General features: G+C 62.7%; 1 protein-coding gene across 1 annotated transcript in view; it reads right to left on the reverse strand.

Moving 5' to 3' along the window:
- Positions 1-13,033: 13,033 nt before the first annotated feature.
- Positions 13,034-13,447, reverse strand: part of LOC111155760 (thrombospondin type laminin G domain and EAR repeats) — a 164,260-nt gene continuing 163,846 nt past the window's right edge. Inside the window, exon 12 of the mRNA XM_022516144.1 lies at positions 13,034-13,187. Coding sequence (XP_022371852.1) covers positions 13,034-13,187 — 154 coding nt within the window. The remainder of the gene's footprint in view (positions 13,188-13,447) is intronic.

Raw genomic sequence — 13,447 nt, forward strand, 5'->3', positions numbered from 1 at the left:
AAAACCATGGATAGAGACCTGAGAAGGGCCCAGAGTGGATCTCTGGGGGGCGGGGGGTGGTGTGTCCCTGCCCCGAGTGCCGCCACCGTCTGTGCCTGGTCTGGGGGGAGGCCTGGCGTCCTGGGTCTGGAGCGTGCCTCGCCCCTCTACTCACGGAGTCCGAAAGCTGCTTCTTCTCCAGGACAGGAGGACAGCTGTCGGCGTGTCCGGGCCGGTCAGCGGGACGCTGCCTTTCCTCCAGCAATGGGAAATCTCTGCCTAGCTCCCTGCCCCACCCCCCCGCCTCCGCCCGTCTTCACCTCTGCCGCAGGGAACCTCAGAACCTCAGAGCTAACTCACACTCCCTCAGCCGTGCCCCTTGACGTTCAGGGTACATGTTACCTGCACTTACGTAGCGTGAGCCGTCTTTCTAGTTTTATTTTTTGATGTCTTTTGTAAGAGTACTTATTTTTAAATTGCTTCAGGTGTATGGGGGGGAGCGCAAATAGGGATAAATTGCTTATGAACTGAAGGTATGTGCAGGTTCCGAACCTCATGAAGCAGATGCTTAGAAGGAATTACAACAGAGGGTGGTTTGCACCGGGAGAGCGTCCCATGACCTCAAGTGGGCCTTGAACGCGGCTCCCGCCGTGCCACGATTCAGAGATGTAGACCGCACAGCTGACGCACAGAAGGCCCCTCCACACAAGGTCCTGATTTTTCCAGTGATGCCCCTGAATACGTCCCACAGGCTAGCACCCTGCTTCTGTGCCCACCGCCCAAGCCAGGGGTGCGGGAATGGAGGGCGGGGCCTTAGCTCTGGGGTGGGGGCACCTGTCCCCCTGCCTGGAAGCTCACCATTTCCTCTTATGCCGGAATCAGCCCAGAGCCTGGGTTCCACCCAATACAGGCTCTTCGTGGAGGGCGGGTGTATGGGGAGTGTGGGGTGGCGCTGCCCCTTTCCGAGGACCCCGGACACACCAGGGCTGCCTGGCCCTCCTGGCCTTTCTGGGATCACCCTTCACAGGGAGGCATCCCAGAGTGGACACCTCCCTCCAGGGAACCCCACCAGGTCCCTAAACTCCAGGACCGCGGAGCTCCTTCCTGCTCATGGGAGCTCACAGCCCTGGTACCGGGGAGCCCTCTGCTCTCCTCTTTTCCCCCTCCCTTTCTCTCCCCTTGAGGGACGCCTCAGGACGACACCCCAGCTGCGCCCAGCCCCTGCCTTGCTGCCGCGTGTGGGCGCATATCCCTGGAAGCCCCCATGGGCCCTACAGCTGACTCAGCCCGCACCCCGACCCTGAAATCTGTAGAGACTGGGCGGGGGGACGGTCAAGCTGGCCTCGTTGACAGAATCAGTGTTGACGGTGTCAGGTACGGGACAAAGGGGGTTCCTGTCTGTCGGGGTGGGGGGGTCACAGCCCTATGGGACACAGGTGGCCCCTGACTCTCACTGTGATCCGAATGGGGACTCTCAGAGCACTTTATACAGACACATGGCCTGGGCTGCTGAGCGCCCTGGCCACAGGAGGTAACGCTTCACAGGTCAGGGGTCAGGGCAGGGTGACTTTGGGGCTCCCCATGGGGCAGGGAGCTGGAACAGCTACCCCTGCTTGGGGGGGTGACAGGGCCTCCCTTCCTTCCCATGGGGGTCGGTGTTGGCACTCTGGCTTTGAGGGAGACCTCAGGGCCAGCGTGGGGAAGAGGGCCAGGGAGGGGCTGGTGGAACCGGTGGGGGCCTGGTCACCCAGCCCAGCTGGTCTGGTTGGGCTGCTCCCTCGGTCCCCAGTCTCTCCACCGGTGCTCCTGGTATCAAGAGCCCCACCCCGACCCTGACCCTAGGAGGGGGCCCCCTAGGAGGGTGCCTCCTGGCACCCCAGCCTCCCTCCTCTTTGGGTTTCAGGTTCAGTCCCTCGGGTGGCCCAGTGTTAGGGATGGGCCATCCTGGCACTCAGGGGCTCTCCGTGCTGGGATCGGGGGGGTCCCAGCTCTGCTCCCGAAGCCCTTCCCAGGCCACTCCTGGGAGCTGCCTGTGGGCTGTAGGAGGCAGGACGGGCACCCCAGGATGGCTGCGGGGCCAGGACTGGGGTTGCTGGCCCCTGCGGACACGGAACAGCTTCCCTTGTTCACCCTACCCTACAGCCTGGAACCCGGGGCCACCTCCCCCCGCAGGGCCACCAGTCCCCAGCTTGGCCTGCAGCGGGGTGGGAGGGACAGTTTTAAAGTGGATGTGAGTTTGGGGAAGCCTGGCCTGGATGTATTTCCTAATGGACAGCGGCTGCGGGGAGGAGATGAAGGGCTTCCGGGGGTTAAAGGGTCGGCCACAGGCGCAGCCCAGGGGCGGCTAGCATTCCCACAGGGGTCTAAGGCCTGTGTGCAGGGGCTGGAGTGGGGCTGGGCTGAACCGCAGAGCTCCACCCCGGGCCAGCGGAAGGCCATCGGCAAAGTCAAGCCCGGGTGCGAGGCGCGCTCTCCTGGGAGTTCTGAGTGGCACGGCGGGGCCCCGGCCACGGGCACTGGGACCCCCTCGGTGCATGCCCCACCGGCCCTGCCTGGCTGGCTGGCTGCCCCCCCCCCCCCCCCCCCCGACTGGACTCCGGCAGCGAGCTCCCCACAAAGCATGTATGCGAGGCTTTGATCCTGGACCGGTCCCCTGGGGAGGAGGCGGGGCTGCTCGGGCAGTCCCGGGCAGAGATGGAACATTCTGGAGTGGTGGGAGCTCCCAGCACAAGCAGGAGCCTGGCATGGTTTCTGGAGCCGTCTTTCCGGAAGCTGGGTCTCAGGTGTGACTCACTGTCCTCCCCACTGCCCCTGAACTCTCAGTAAACCTCGTTGTGCTTAAGTCCTCTGGAGTGGATTCTGTTATCGGTTCCCCCGTGGCCCGCCTGACCCAGATCCCCTCTCCCCACCCTGCCGTTCTGAAGAGGTCCCCTGGTGCAGGAACCAGCGCTCTCTCCCGGTCAGTGCGGTTCTTCCTGCGGGAATGGTGCCCCCCCCTTTTTTTTTCATGTAGAAACTCGGTTTTTTGTAGCTTTACCTTTTCTAGAAGTTTAATGTAAGTGGAATCCTTTGAACACAAAACTGTTATCGCACTGAGAAATTACCGTGGCTCTCCAATGCCATTCAGCGGCCACACGTGCCTGACCGTCTCTAAATTTTGGGGTTGGTTTGGGTCGGTGGCTCCATCAAGGACAGACAGCTCACCTGCCTGGCATGGCCACTGGGCTCATTGCATGGAAAGGCTCCTCCCCCATCCGTCCTCGCTTCCCTGCAGTTCTGTGGTCGTCCTGTGACCCGTCTCCACTGTCTGCATTTTGCTGTGTGTCCTGCGGTGGCGTTAAGTTTGTTCTTCCGTCCCCATTCCTGGGAACCAGGTGGTTCTGGTTGCTTTTCCTAGCAAGGCGGCGCTGTGGGTGGTGGTGTGCCCTTCCGCGAGAGTGTGGTGTGAGCAGCCTCCCACGATCAACGCCGAGGGTTGCTACCTCCCTGGGGCCCCTGCCCACAGATTCTCAGCTCTGTGGCCCCTTCCCCATCTGTCAGCCGCAGCAGCCTCACACACGGGTTCTCCGGTGGCCGTGTCATGTGGCAACGGGAGAGTGAGTGTGTGGTTCTTCATCAGTTTTCAAAAGAAAGAGTTGGTTCTTCTGAAAATGACCAGTAATTTTGAAAGCATCGTTGTGCAGGAATTTCAACACACAGACTGGGTTTCAAACCGCTTGGCTTCCTTTCCTGGGTGAAGCTCGAATCAGCCGCTGGGCAGGCGGGACCCTCCCCGTATGGGCCGAGTCTGGTGGGCGGCCCCCAGCTGGGACCCCGTGTTCTTGCCTCCCCGCCGCCGGGCTCAGCCGCTGCTCTGGTCCTTTCTGCATGGTGACATTGCTAGACCCCTGTGCCCAGGGGGCCCTTGTGCCCAGGCCCATCCGGTGGAGAGAAAAGTCAGCCTTGGGTTCAGATGGATGCTTCCAGCTCAAGCCCGGGCTTCAAGGTCGCCCTCACTGCCTGACCCCTGTGCCCCGCCCCAGGCACCGGGCACCCAGCGAGCCCACTCTGCCTTCCCCTCCTCTCCCCTCCTTGTGAGCCACAGAGACGTCCGTGTCCTCATCCCAGGAGCCTGCGAGGATGGAAGACGACAGGGCCAGGAACTGAGGAGAGCTGGAGGGAATGCAGGCACCTCCGGACGCTGGGGAGGGGAGGGAGCAGATCCTCTCCTGGAGCCTCCAGAAGGAAACAGTCCTGCCCAGCCGGGCGTTTAGCCCCGTGGAGCCCGTTCCGGGCTTCTGGCCTCCAGAACTGCATTGTCTAGGCGAGTAGGTGTGTGGCACTTTGTAGAGCAGACTCAGGGGACGGACACAGCCCTCACTTTGAGAGTGGCCGGCGTGGCCAGAGCAGATGGCCGCCCGTGCCCAGTGGCCACCCTACTCACCATTCCACCTGTGAGTTCTCGGGGCCAGGGTGCCCTTCAGCCCGTGGCCAGGTGACCCGGGAGCTCATGTCACCTGTTGGCCTCACTCCCTTTCCAGAGGAAGGGCCCCCAGGGAGCGGGCAGGGCCACAGTGTGGGGGTGCAGCAGGGTGGCCCCACAGACACCACATACACGCTCTCACGCATGTGCCCCACGACGCAGGCACACGACACAAACATGTTCACACGCACAGTCCTACACCCGCACCTGCAAGCACTCACACTCACTACACACACACGCCAGGCAAGCACACTCCCGTGCATGGTTGCACACACACAATCTCGCGGGGTCACACACCCCTCACTCTCACGCACACCCCCCCATAGGTGCGCCCTGCCCCCCCCCACCTCGCGTCGTTTCTCAGAGGCCCCTCTGCCTCGGGCACGCAGGCTGGAGAGGGAGAGCTTTGCCCCCGTCTAACCTGGGGCATCTGGGCAGATGCTGGGGGCTTGGTGAGCCGGGCTGGGAGTGGGGTGCAGGGCAAGGCGGGCACACGAGCAGGGACAGGGGGTTTGACCCCACTTTGGGACAGGCCTGGGGGACAGGAGCTGAGGACCAGAGTCAGGAGGGTGCCCAGCCCTGCAGAAAGTGGGCGGGAGGTGTGCGGCAGCCCTCAGGCCCCCGGCGGGCCCAGCACGAGGCTGCCTGCCAGGCCGGGACCACAGCGGCGCGGGGTACCGGCCAGCCTGCTCCCCAGCACGCCCTGCAAATTCTCCCAGGGGCCCCGCGCGGTCGAGAGCATTTCCATTTTCAGCTGGGAAACTGAGACTGCAAGGTCTGGAGGAGACCAGTGCCCAATTGGAGCCGCCGGGTGGGGGCCAGGCCGAGCAGGAATCTGGGCCTCCTGACGCCCGGGCCTGGAAGTTCTCACTTGGGAGGGACAGGCCCGAGGGCTGTCAACACAGAGGTCGGCCGGGTTTCGCCTGGGGTCAAAGCACAGTGCGGGGGGAGGGGGTGAGGAGAGCAGTGCCCCGTCCAGGGGCCCGGCGAGGCCCGGCATGCGGGGTGGCCTGGGGGGAGCGGGCACAGGGCTGGCGGCCAGGCCAGCCACCGGGCGCTGCTGGTGACGTCGGCTGTCAGAAGCCGCTACGCGCCGGCTGGGCAGCTGTGCAAAGGAGGTAGGGACATGGGGGCACAGTGGCTACAGCCGGTCCAGGGTCCCCTGGGCTGGCGGGCGCCCAGCTGAGCTGTGACCTGGCTGCCACGCAGCTGTGGACGGCAGACAGACACGGGCACCGTCCCCGAAGCCTCAGCAGCCAGGCAGAGGGAGAGCACGTGCGGGGAAAGTGGGGGGACTGTGCGTCCACCCAGCTCGCGAGCGACTGTGGCCGCCGTGGCTCCAGGACAGAGTCTGCCGGCCCGGATGTCGCCCCTGGAAAGTTTCTTCCTGCGTCAAGCCCGCCAGGCTCCCAGCGCCCAGCCGGCCCCGGGGCTGGTGAGGACGCTCAGGGAGCCCTGCTGCCCTCCCCTCCTCCCCCTGCCCCCTCCCCTCCTCCCCTTCCTCTTCTCCCCTCCTCACCCTCTTCCCTTCCCCTCCTCACCCTGCCCCCTCCTCCCCCTCCTCCCCTCCTCCCCCTGCCCCCTCCTCCCCCTCCTCCCCTCCTCACCCTCCCACCTTCCCCTCCTCCCACTGCCCCCTCCTCAAACAGACGCTTTTGTCAGGACAGCGAGGAGGACACTGGGGCATCTCTGAGCAGTGGTCGTCTCGGTGCTGGACTTCCCTGAGGGCCTGTTGTCCGAGCCCGTGTAGCGGGTGAGTCCCCCCAGCAGAGCTCTGAGAGCAGCCCTGGCCAGGCTCCATGGGGCGTTGTCCCTCCATCCACACGAGAGCTGCAACGGCCCCCTTGGAGGGGCACACACTGTCCGTCTCTCCTGAGCCCTCAGCCCTCCCGCTGCCTCACGCTCAGCCCGCAGCCCCTCTGCACCCACTGCAGGGCCCTGGCCAGGGTGGGCCGAGCTTGGCCAGGGGGCCGGGCCCTGCTGTGTCTGCGGGTTAGCGGTGTTGACCAGCGGGCGGCCATGTGTGCCGTCGGCCTGAGCCAGGTCCCCACCAGCTTCCCCTGCTCTGGGGTCTCTCCAGGGCCGGTCGTTGGAACCGCTGGGGCGAGGGCTGGGAACGGACGCCAGGCCTCCTGTCCTTGCCCTGGACTGAGAATCAGAGCCCAGCAGTCGATGTCATAATAATTAGAACGCGAGCCTGAGGTTTTCCAAGCCAGTAGCTTGCGTCGCCAACAGAAGGAACCACTCTGCTGAGTTTTTAGCAGTGCGGCAGCCCCACGGGACAGATCGGGCAGGTCCTGTCACCCCGGAGCACCCATCCCTGGGACACCCATGGTGACCTGGGCTGTAACTCCCCAGAATTCAAGTCTGTTTTCCTCTGCTGTGAATGTTTGCTCACGCCCTTTGCTCTGGTTCCTGCTAGGGCCTCGCATGTGCACTGGTGTGTGAGCTCCCTCCAGGCCTCGGGGAGCGAGTCAAGCCCTGATGGACCAGCAGGCTGGTATTTCAACTGTACTTTTCGATATTTTAAAAAAGTGCAACGTTATCTATTTGACAAATACGTAATCTTCCCTTTTCATTTATTGCCATTGTTTTTACGTCTAAAAAGTTTCCATCCAAATAGTAAAAAATCTCTTTTGGAATTTTTTATTTCTGATATCTATAACGTTAATGTTTCCGAATTTGTGCCAAGACCAAATCGAATTGGTTTAGTATAACTTAGTACATTCCAGAACGTTCTGTGGATTGCCCATTCACCCTCAAAAGCGGCAGTATTGGGACTTGGTCGCGGCATACGACACCCCACAGTGACTTGGGAAACCGAGGCCATGCTAGATGTCACTGGAGGGTCTGTCCAGATCCTGACTCACCTCCCAGAGCCTGACTTTGTGGTTTCCTCAGACTTCATCTCTAAGGGGTTGGGACGGTTTCAACCGGGCTCTGTCTGCACATGGGTGACCATCCGTCTCTGTGAAAGTCACACTCTGTTGCATGAGGCCTCGAGGGTCCTGACTAGACACAGCCCTGCCCCTCCCCCTGCACGGGAGCCCTCTCGGGGAACACACCGGGCTCTGGGACCCAGGCAGGGGGGTCTCAGCTGTTCATGCAGTGGAAGTGGGGGGTGGTCAAATCTCCGGGGAGTGCTGGGCCCTCAAAGATGCCCTCATCTTTGAATCCCCAGAACCTGTCACTATGTTAGGTCCCACAGCAAGGTGGGGTTCAGGTTGCTGGCCAGGGTCCTTGGGAAAGGGACACTATCCTCTGTCGTCCAGATGGGTTTCGTGATGGTTGCAGGTGGAAGGGGGGCAGAAGAAAGTGATCCAGGCAGACGGCAGTGAGCCCCCCGCTGCTGGCCATGAAGGCGGAGGAGGAGCCACCCCCATGAGGAAAGCAGGCGGCTTCTAGAAGCTGGAGGAGACAGGAAGGGGTCGCCCTGGGGCCCCCAGAGGAGTGATGCTGCCGCCCACCCCTTGACCTTGGCCTAGTAAGACCCGGCTGGGCCCTCTGAGCCCCAGAGCTGTAAGATAGTACATTCTCGTTGCTTTAGGCCACTAGTGTGTGACTGTTTGGGACGGTGGCCACAGGCGGCCACCACGGGGCCAGCCCGCTGTTCTGTGGACGTGGCAGGCAGTGCCTGTCTTTCTGCCTCTCTGCTGTCCTCCCTCGTGGAAGCCGGCAAGCTGGGCTTGGGCCCTTGTATGCACTTCTGAGCCGACTGAACTTGTGGAATTCTCTCACTGTTTCTACCAGGTTCCCGCCGACCTCTCGTGTTTTTTCCCGGGCAAAGGGCAGACCGCCTGGGCTCCGGAGACACACGGTGACACGGGAGTCCCTGCGGGCCGTCGGGCTGAGAGTTCTCTCTGTTATCACGGGAACGGAAGACTTGAAAACGGCCAGGCCGTTGGAGAGAGGCTGGTGAGAACGCTCTGCCCCTGGGTACGCGGTTCAGAAGTGACCCCACGGGCCACGCGCGGGGCTTGGTGACGTCTGCCGCAGCCCCGGACGGGAAGCCACCCAGAGGCCGGTCGGTAGGAGGACAGATACACAAGTGACGGACTTGTCATAGGAGGGAATAAAGCAACAAAACGAGCAGTAAAATCAGCAATAAGAGGGTGCCTGAGGGGCTCAGCGGTGAGGCGTCTGCCTTCGGCTCCAGTCGTGATCCCGGGGTCCTGGGGGCTCCCTGCTCGGCAGGGAGCCTGCTTCCTTTCCTCTCTCTCTCCTTCTGTGTACTCTCTGTCTCGAATAAATAGGTAAAATCTTTAACGAAGTAAAATAAAGTCAGCAGTAAGAGCAAACAAAGTGCCGATGTCACGACACGGACGAGTCTCCAGCCGGGGGGCAGAGGGCCGGGCGCTCAAGGCACCTCCACCGCGGGGAGGGCCAGAAGCCCCCGGGGAGCCTGCCCCGCGGGGACCGCTCGGAGCCCGTAGTGAATGGCCCCACATATCCATAGGCAGAGCTAGACACGAAGGAGCAAACCCGCGTGTTCCAACTTCTCTGTTTTGTGTGGTAAAGTGCGAGCAGGTGAGAGAGACGGTGTCCTGGGTGCACTGGAGGTTGGGGTGGGGGCTTCTGTTGACCTGAGTCGGGGAGGGCCTCTTGCAGGGGCCGGTGAGGGAAAGCTGAGACGAGGGACAGAGAATGCCAGCCTGGAGGGGAGCAGGTGAATGACCCGCGGGCAGGGACATGGAGGCAGCCTGCGGGACCGGGTGGGGCCCAAGGAGAGGAGGAGACGGCGGGTCTGTGGGGCCTTGAGGTTCACCCTGAGGAATCTGGGTTTTAACCCCCGGAGAGTTTAGTGGTGGCTGGACTGTGTGGTCATGTGCGTGTCCCCAGGCCCGGCAGGACAGCGGGCACATAGTGGGCGCTCGGTGCGAGCAGTCGGCCATCGCCACCCGGGCCGTCAGCCGGCACCGAGCTTCCGCAGAACCAGGCCCCGGGTCTGCCCGGGACATAGCCCTTGGCTAGGAGGGACCGGAAGACGTGTGCACACCTGTGTGTGTCTGTGTGTGTACAGGTGTGGGGCATGCATACTTGTGCACATGTGAGCGTGTATACGTGTGCACGTGTGAAGGTGTACGCTGGTGTGTGCATGTGTGTGTGTGAGGGTGGTGAGTACGTGTGTGTGCATGGGTGTGTGTGAGCAGGTGCGTATGGGGGTGTGTGTGAGATGTGAGCTGGTGTGTGCACATGTGTGGGGTGTGAAAGTATGTACATGTGTGTGCGTGGGCATGCCTGAGCGAATGTGTATATGGGAGGTGTGTGTGTGTCTGTAGGTATGTGTGTAAGTGTGTGTTCAAGGTGTGCACTTGTGTGCATGTGTATGGGTGTGGGAGGCGTGTGTATGCGTGTGCGTGGGCGTGCCTGAGCAGGTGTTTATAGGACGGTGTGCGTGTGTGTGTATCTGAGTGTGTGTGGCAGACGCTGGGGTCCATGTTGGTGGTGGTGAGGTCCAGAGGCGTTTGGAAGAGGAGCCCATCACGCTGGGAGCGACGACCGCGGTGGACGAGGCACTTGGCCCGCAGTCCTCCGCTTCCCGACCTGACAGACTGTGAGAGAGGCAGAGTCGCCTCCTGGCCAGACCGGGGGGACGGGTCGTGCTGAGCCTTGTTCCGGGGGGAGCCTGGGCCCGAGCAGGACCTGGAGAAGCTGCCACGGACAGGATTTCTCCAGGAAATCCCAACTTCAAGACACGACCTTCTTTATCCCAGTGAAGACCCTTGGAGAGAACCCCATGGGTTCACAGACGATGTCCGCCCAGCAGACCCTGGAACGCCGCCCAGAGAAAACAGCGCGGCTGCCCGCGTGACAAGCACGTGGCCCCACAGGTGACACGCAGATTCACGCGGAGCCGCCCACAGCCCGGCAAACCTTCACCAACTGGACAGAAACCAGAGCGCTCACTGGAGAAGATGTAAATATTTTAAAAGTTTTTTTTTTTTCAAAGATTTATTTATTTATTTGACAGAGAGATCACAAGCAGGCAGAGAGGCAGGCAGAGAGAGAGGGGGAAGCAGGCTCCCCGCTGAGCAGAGAGCCCGATGCGGGGCTCGATCCCAGGACCCTGGGATGGTGACTTGAGCTGAAGGCAGAGGCTTTAACCCACTGAGCCACCCAGGCGCCCCGAAGATGTAAATATTTTAACGTTCAGCCCGTTTCCCCTCTTGTTTGCGTTCGTAACTTAAACAAACCTGGACTCACACGCAGGAGAACAGAGATCAGATACTGGGCCAAGGACACGGTGGCGCTGTTTGCTGGCAAAGCCCCGGGCGGGGACGCAGTCGCTCCCGCTGCGTGTGCTGTGCGTCCCTGGCCGCCTTCCTCCCTGGGGGGACCGTCTCCGGCCCCGGCCCCCGCCCCCAGGGCGGGCCCCACGCCACAGCGACACCCGCCCGGCCGAGAGGAAGCTAGCTCACATCTGTCCCGGTCTCTCCAGGGAGAGAGAAGTTGTGGGACGGCGCAGCAGGCCCTTCCCCCATGGGTAAACCGAGGCTGGGTGACTGGGTCGTGGCACGTAGAACCAAACCCGAGGCGTCCTGGCTCCCGAGCGCTTTGTCTGTCAGCCCCCTGTGCTGGCAGGGCTCCGCAGAATCGGCCCCGATGGGATGGGCCGGAGGGACAAGGGCCTTGTCACAAGGACTAGGCGCAGAGGGTCTCGGAGGCTGTGAGGGCCACCGGCCTGGGGGACGCCGGGCAGGGCCGAAGGTGCACCTCCCGTCTGGGGAATCCCCCTTCTCGGGAAGCCTGCTCTGTCCTTCCAACCCTCCCCCTGACTGGGGGCCTCGTTGCACACAGCCATCTGCTTTACCCGGGGTCCTCCGAGTGGGGCTAACGTCACCCTGAAACACCCTCTGAGTCGACACAGAATCATCGCAGGGCGGCTGCCCTGGCCTGTCATTGCCTCTGACTTTCTTCCTTGTGTTAAATCTCAGAAAAATCAGAGCTGCCCCCAGCAGACCCTAAGAGGGGCTCGTCCGCCACCACCGCTCCGCGGGACGCAGACAGAGGGAGCGACCGGAGCCGGACACCCGCCGCGATCTGAACTTCACACAAAGCACAGACCTGCTCTAGTACGTGCTCTGGGCAGTACTGGGGACGCGTGCAGACTGTGGTTTGTCTGTGGTTCTCATGTAACTGGGGTCCTGTCCTTTCATGTGGTGCACTCGGCCCACTGCCCCGGACCTGCGGACCCATGGCCATCACCACGGCCACGTGGCCCAGACACCCTGGGGCCCCAGGACACACCCCCACCCCCGCTGCCCTTGCTGTTCTCCCTGGGAGGGACGTGCTGTCCGGGGTCAGCCTCAGCCCTCTCAGAGGCACATGGCCATGTATGGGCCCAAAGGGAGCTCTAGAAAAATCCCAGCTTCTGAAAATGAGGAGGGCCCAGGTCTCTTGCAATCCCCTTCTGGCCCAGCCTGAGATGCCGCAGACCCCGCTTTCCTTCCTGGGAGTGGGGAAGCGCCCTCGGATCTCACACGGATGTGGTCCCGGGAGCCAGACTCCCGCCGGCTGGAGCGGCACCACGCGCCTTGCTCTGGGATCCTCAGCAAAGATCACTGAGAATTTCAAGATGGAAGTGATGGAGCATTTAACCAAGTGTGGGCCCCTGAGCAGCCTGGCTCCATGTCCCCTCCCGGGCCTTCGTTCTCCCAGAGTTGGTGGTCGTGGGTAATGGAACAGGCCTGGCTCAACCCCACCCCTGGTCTCCTGCCCGTGTGCAGACTCCCTGGACTCCACGGGGCTCCCCAGCAGAGCTTCTGGCAAGTAGCACTGATTTCCATCCAGGAGGCCTTCCTGGTGGTGATGGTGCCTCCCCTCCCTGCCCCAGGTTCCCAGAGCAGGAGGCCCTGTGGCTGTAGGGCTGGGGCATCAGACATGAGGCAGTCAAGTGAGCGATGGCCCAGAGGCGGCACTCCAGGTTCAGCCTGCATGGCCATGAGGCCAGCCGTGGTGACCAGGGAGCCGGCCGGTGTGCACAGACACACGGGCCCCAGGGATGGGCCCTGTCGCCCACGGGTGGGACACCTGACCCACACCCCTGCCCGTTCCTTGCTTCAACCTACCCCCACTGCCTTCTGAGGAAACTGAGGCCAGGGGCACCAGCTCCCTGTAGAGGACAGGTGCCCTCCAGCTGGGTGACTAGAGCCTCAGGGTCACACCCCCCTGCGGTGGCAGACGTGTCCTGCTCCCGTGACCTGTCCACGAAGAGCTGTCCCCCGGACACATGCAGACACTGCCACGCTTTGGGTAGAAGCACCATAAATATATTTCTGCGTAGATAGGACATGATAAATAGTTGGTAGAAAACAACATCCGCACGGAGCCCGCTCCGCCAGGGCTGGCCAGGGCTGCGGACGGGGGCCCCGCGGGCGCTGAGGTAACGTCTGGTGGGAACTTTCCTCTCAGAGAAATCCCTGCGGGACGCGCAGCCTTGCAGGGCAGCCCGGGGCTTCCGAGACCCGCCTGCCAGCCGCCCGGTCCGACGCCGTGGTGCCCAGGGCAGGGGGTGGGCGGCCGTCCCTGCCAGGTGTGGGCTGGGGACAGGGACCACGGGCTTCCCGAGGCTCTGGGGGGTGCAGGGGGCCGTCAGCCCGTCCTTAGCTTCAGGACGCGGGAGCGTGGTTCCTTGGCGCTGGAGTAGACGAGGTAGGAGCCAGCTGCCGTGCGGAACGCCTCCCAGTCCCTGCAGCCAAAGGTCGGGAGGCTGTGCACAGCCACGAAGCCCTCGTAGCCCTGCCACCTGCGGGAGACACAGCGTCAGCCCCACCCCTCTGGAACCCTCATAGCTCTGCCACCTGAGGGAGACACAGCGTCAGCCTCACCCCTGCAGGTACCCTCATAGCCCTGCCACCTGTGGGAGACACAGCGCCAGCCTCACCCCTGCAGGTACCCTCATAGCTCTGCCACCTGAGGGAGACACAGCGCCAGCCTCACCCCTGCAGGTACCCTCATAGCTCTGCCACCTGAGGGAGACACAGCGCCAGCCTCACCCCTGCAGGT

This window comes from Enhydra lutris, unplaced genomic scaffold (genome assembly GCF_002288905.1).
Source record: "Enhydra lutris kenyoni isolate GAN:26980312 unplaced genomic scaffold, ASM228890v2 scaffoldscaffold43, whole genome shotgun sequence".
NCBI lineage: Eukaryota > Metazoa > Chordata > Mammalia > Carnivora > Mustelidae > Enhydra > Enhydra lutris.